Genomic DNA, 6,000 nt, shown 5'->3' with positions numbered 1-6,000 from the left:
CACACACACACACACACACACACACACACACACACACACACACACACGCGCGCGCGCGTAGTTGTTACTACCAAAAATAAGGTTTTAGGAACTAACTTCCATTCATCACCATCTCCTGCATGATAAATAGTAAACCAAAGGGCAATTTCCTGCCTCCCCCTCAGCTGTTGAGTCCAACTGAGAACAATGAGGAAGCTCTTAACAGCTGGGCATGACCAGCTAATCACAGCCCTCAAATCATCAGTTAGCACTAAGGTACTATTCTTTTCTCCAATGTGACTAGCCCTAATCCAGTCTTGCTTACTGGACTTCCCAAAAAAAAAAAAAAAAAAAAGGCCACAAGTAACTGAATCCAGTTCTTTGGATCAATTTAAATATTAAGCAAACACAGTATAATATATCTTTTACTAGAATATATAAAGATCAGCAACCATTTTCTGGACTCACTTTAATCTTCCATCATAGTAAGCTGGGGTTCCAAGGACAATTGTTTTAATGAAAAAAGGTTGATTTGTGTGGTTTTCTTCATACCCGCCAACAATACTAAAGCCCCAACTTCCCAAGTTGCTTCTTCGTAGGACAACATCATGGAAGCTATGAAGAACACTGTTAAAGAATAATACAGGGAACAAAATTAAACTTATGAGGATGTGTTCTTTCTTTTTTAACAACTTATTGATATCTCTTGTTTTTATGTGACCTATGTTTCCCAACATGTCCCTCTCCTTTCCCTTACCAAAAGCCACAATAAAGTTCACTTTTAAATAAGTACATTGCATAATTCTTGTCAAAATATCATCATATATTATACTTGAAATTTATGAAAGAAAAAAAGGGAATGGTTACTTTAGCTCATCCAGTAAATATCACCCTGAATGTAACATTATTTTAACAATCTAATTTTTAGTATAGATGTAGTTACTGGATTAACAGTAATTCCTCTGCCTATTTTTCCTCTCAAAAAAAGAAAAAAGATTATAGATATAAAAATACAAAGGATTTTTTTTCTGTCACTTAAATTGGTGTTCTCAACAAGCCACTTCTAATAATCTTTTATTTTTAAATGATTTAAAAACTACTGTGGGAGAACTCTAGCAGGTCTATCTCTAAATGAGTTACAATTAAAATGAGATATTTATATTCTGAGAGCTGGCCCTAGTGTAAAAAAAAAAAAAAAAAATGAAGGAAATATAGCAGAGCTTTTAAACTCCAAATATAAAGATGTTGCTGTAGTTTAAAAATCAATTAGAAAAACTCCCACCACAGGGCTCCACTTTAATTTTTCAGCAGTGATTTTTCTATAGAAATGCTTTCAGTCAACCTAGTAAAAGAAACCTCCCAATTGCCCCACAGTTTTTTTGGGAAGGGGGGAAAGGAGGAGAAAATGAGTGAGGGAAAGGGAATTAAGTCCAGAAGGAAGAAATCATTGGAACTTTCTCTGCCTTTACATCATTACATGTATAATTTTGGAATTCTGTTGTAAATTCTGAGTATGCCATTCAAGAAAAGGGGAAATCCCACTTAGTCTTCTATTAATGTATTGTTAAAAAAAAAAATTAATAACATTCAGTCCCCCATCCTCAAAAAGAAATCCCCACAATTGGTCATCCAGCCTTTCCTTGAAGACCTCCAATGAAGGGTGGATCCAGGATCTTCCAGGGTAATGCGTTCTACTTCTACAGAGTTCTAATTGTTAGAAAGTTTTTCTGGATATCAGGCCTTCATTGCCCTCTTTGCAACTTACATCCACTGATTTCGATTCTGCCCTCTTCAGCTAAAAAGAACAAGTCTACTTCTTCTTCTTCTTCCATGCAATAACCTTTCAAATACCTGAAAACAGTTATCCTGCCTCTCCTGTCCCTCGAGTATTCTATTCTCCAGGCTAAACAGACCCTTTCTTTTAATTGCTTCTTACATGATCTCACAGGGCCCTTTGACATCTTGGATGCTTCACCTCTTGAAGCTTTTCAGCTCATTGACGTCTCTCCTATACTGGGGTCCAGAAATGAACATAATAATGTTGGATCCTGACTGTGTATTCTTCCTTGCCCTCTTCCTTCACTGGCCAATTGGAGGAGCAGGTTATCTCTGCCTTTATCAAAGTCCCTGATAAAAATGTTAAACAGCACAGATCCCTGAGGCTCTCTACTGAAAACCTCCAGCCAGCCTGACAGAGAATCATAGATTCTTTGATGTTGGCCAGTCAATTCTAAATCCATCTAATTATATCATTATCTAATTCACATCTCCCCATCTTCTCCACAGAATAGTATTAGATGCTTTAAATTTTTGCTAAAGTTGATATAAACTTTATCTATAGTATGCCCTTGATCTACCAGTTTAGTAACTGTCCAAAAAAAAAAAAAAAAAGAAAAGAAAGAAAGAAAGAAAGTAAAAAGAATAGCCTAGGTCAACCTGTTCTTGATGTTGCTGTTGTGACCCTTGGTAATTACTACTTCCTCTTCTAGATGTTCAATAACCATCTCCTGACCCTTTTATCAACCTAGCAACATGTATTATGTTGCAGGTACTGTACTAGGAGCTACAGATACAAGTACAATGCATGTAGCAATCCTACTTGTAAAGAGCTATGTTGTAATGGGGGAGAACAAATATATATTATTATTTATATATGTATATGTGTGTATACGTATATACATATAATATCTATGTATAAATACATATACATCTATAATTATCTCCTGTTAATAAATACAAATATATACCAAGCAGTCAAATTCAAGATAGGATGGGGGCAGGTGAGACACTAGAACTTAAGAGGGGAATCAGGAAAAATACATTTTCATGAAGAAGATGGTATCTGATCTATATTTAAAGGAAGAGAGAGACTTTCTGAGGCAGAGGAATAGAAGGAGGATATTCCAAGGATGGGGGACAGTCACAGAAAATCATGTCCTCTCCAATGTCCCTGACATAGTTCAGAAATCTCATCTAGTTTTTTCAGTTACTCTTTTAGTGCCAGAGAATGAAGTTCACCTGGGCTGATGACTTGAATTAATAAAGGGCAACGAGGACTATCTTGGGTAGCCCTGGGTTTTTTCCTGTCACTTCTGGTGCAAAGGTTATTTTTCTTGGCAGAGTAAAAATAAGCAAAAGAAGATGAGAAGGGCTCTGCTTTTTCTATGTGGTCAGTCATTCCCATCTTGTCCAGGCCCAGTTGCAGTCCTATCTCTTCTTTGATCCTTGCTTCCCCTCAAACAAATAGCTTAAGAAAAAAAAAAAAAAGCCATACCAAATCCTCCTCCCTTTTGTTATCTTCTGCTTCCCTGGAAAACCTGAGCTCATTAGCATTCTGAGCATCATTTCCCCAGGGCTGTACCCAAATGGAAAGTAAAGGAAGAAAGAGAAGACAGTTCTGAAGGACAGAGGAGCATTTATTTTTAAGATTCCTTTAAAAAAAAATTAAGTTGACTGTCCTAAGGTAAAGGGTTCTTTAAACTTCTGTTTTTAATAATCAAAAGGTGCTCTTTAATACTGCTGACCCTACAAGGAAATGTTACCTTATGATAACCACTCTAGTCTAACTAATCTCATTCAAGGCTTTAAGAAAGGGGCAGTGGGCTAGGCTAGGTGTTTGGATGAGAACACCAGATCCTTTTTATTAGTCTGAATCCACTGGTGTGACAGAGGAGGATTCTGATCTCTCATTCACTTGCAGTGGAAGGACTTTCAGGAAGAGTGGAGATGTGTGAAACTTTAAGGAAACTACCTGCATTTTCACAAAAAAGTCTTTTTTTTTTTTTTGACAGATGCTCTTTGACTTCAGGTTTTTTACAGAATGGAGAAACAGTTGTGATTTCACACACATAATATTCTCCCAATGTACATGGTTTTCTAGATAGAGATAATATTTATAAAGTGCTTTGCAAAACCTAAAGCCCTATATGAAAGCTAGTTACTCCTGTTCTCATTATTATTATCTTCTAGATAGGAAAGAAATGCATTGTATAGTGAAGCCAAAAAACTTTAAATGCAAAATACTTCTGTCAAACCAGAAAAGGCCTGGTCTCAAGGGTATAGTAAGGTGCAAAATTGCTGACCAAATATGTAAGACTGTTAACAGATTAATATTTTACTGAGCATACTTTTAGGCAGTAGAGGAGACTATGAAGAGTCGTCATGTTTCTGAGAGAATCCCTAGAGGACATGGATGGCTCCCATACAATCAGTAAATGGAGTGGAAGAGCACTGTACAGGTGCACAGAATTTAGGGAGGAGAAAAGTATCCCTCAACTACAAGTCCCAGTTCTCAAACTTCCCTATTTCTGTCAAAGTGCCACTCTCCTTCCAATCTCTCAAGTTTCTAATCTCAGCATTACTCTCCCCTCACAGATCCAGCGATAACTGCCTTTTCTGCATTCGTATATTTCTCCTATTTGATCCCTTCTCTCCTCTCTCATAGCTGCTACCTGCCTCAAACCCATCAACTCCCCCCCTGCTATTACTGTACCGGCCTCCTCATTGCAATCCCTGCCTCAAATCTCTCAAGTAGAATCAGGGGGATGATACTTGCTGATCCCCAAAGTAAGGTTTCTATCTTTTTCTGGGAAAAGGCATGGAAGGGCTCTAGGCCAGGATTTCAGTGGAGTCTGAAGTTAGAAGAGGCAGTTACTACAACCAGGCAGTGAAGCAGCATATAATGGGGACCAGAGACCAAGGCCAGTGGGAGCACTGCAAGTACATCAATGGCCCAGCAGCATCACAGGGGTGAATGGCCTTTCTACTGGTGAGCCATAGTTTTAAGAATGCGGAAGCACAGAGCCCTAGTCTCTGTGGAGACTACACCTTGAACATGAGGGAATCTCCATGGAGATCCCCCAGGGTACCCAACCTGCAAGAACAACTTGTCAGAGTAGTCCAGAAGCTCAGAAAGGTCCCACATACACTAAAACATTCCTAAAAGTCCTTTCTGTGGCAGTGAAGAACTGAAAATAAAATAGATGCCTATCAAATGGCTAAAGAAATTGTGGTACATGAATGTAATGGAATATTATTGCACTGGAAGAAATGATGAGTAAAAAGAATTCAGAGAAGCATAAGAAGACTTATATGACCTGATGCAGAATGAAATTAGCAGAACCAGGAGGGCAATATAAACAATGATTAAAACAAAATAAATAGAAACAACAACAACAACAACGACAAAAGAACCTTGAATGCTGTGTAATTATAATGCCAAAGACTAGAAATGAAAACAACTCTGCCAAGGCAGAAGATGATGGGTATGGACTACACCCTGTAATGTCAGATTTAATTGATGTGTGGGGGAGTTTTGCTTTAATTTACTATTTATTTTTTATTATTAATAATAAATTAATAATAATATACTATTTATTTTTGTTACAAGACATAGCGTGTTGAGTGAGAGGAGAGATATAATTTGAAATAAAGGTGATGTAAAAACAAAAGGTAATAAAAATTTTGAAACAATCTGAACTTTGTAAGTCTAACAGTATTAGGAAGTACCGTGTTCTAAGTTTTAAATCTGTAATATGCTATTTAAGTACTTTGAAGAGGGAATGAATTACGTCTTTTCAATTAAAGAAAGAATAACGTAACAAGCAAATAAAATGATCAGTACCTTGGAAGTCCAAGCCACATGATCCATGATGGTGACCAACTGGCATCATACTCATTTTCACTGATTGTACTTGGCTGCTCTTCATTAGCCTGGGCCTGTTCTTCAACAATCTGGACTTCGAGTGCTTTGAGAGTGACCGCTGGGGAAGCAGCACTGGCTTTCAACACAGCAACTGCCTCACTATGACTTAAATCAGTCAAGTCAATGCCATTGATGTTCAGCAACACATCACCTATTGAGAAGTACAAGCAAGAAAATGCTTAGGAAACTCAGCCTGGATTTACATGGCAACGTAATACATGTAAATACATGGGAATTAATCAATTCAGAAGTTACTTTCCATAACCAATACCTGAAAAGTCCATCTGTAGCTTCTTGATAATTTTAAAGCATTCATG

The 6,000-nt window shown here is 37.4% G+C and overlaps 1 protein-coding gene across 1 annotated transcript in view; it reads right to left on the bottom strand.

The window, feature by feature from the left end:
• The window catches only part of LNX2 (ligand of numb-protein X 2), an 88,957-nt gene that overhangs the window by 3,912 nt on the left and 79,045 nt on the right, over positions 1–6,000 (bottom strand). The window contains exons 9-10 of the mRNA XM_027835267.1: positions 5,603–5,834; positions 448–606 (exon numbers count right to left, since the gene is read on the bottom strand). Coding sequence (XP_027691068.1) covers positions 448–606; positions 5,603–5,834 — 391 coding nt within the window. The remainder of the gene's footprint in view (positions 1–447; positions 607–5,602; positions 5,835–6,000) is intronic.

The sequence above is a fragment of the Vombatus ursinus genome, unplaced genomic scaffold, assembly GCF_900497805.2.
Source record: "Vombatus ursinus unplaced genomic scaffold, bare-nosed wombat genome assembly UNPS02014813.1, whole genome shotgun sequence".
In the NCBI taxonomy this organism is placed as follows: Eukaryota; Metazoa; Chordata; class Mammalia; order Diprotodontia; family Vombatidae; genus Vombatus; species Vombatus ursinus.
Note: the sequence above shows the minus strand (reverse complement) of the source record. Positions and strands in the feature narration are given on the sequence as shown.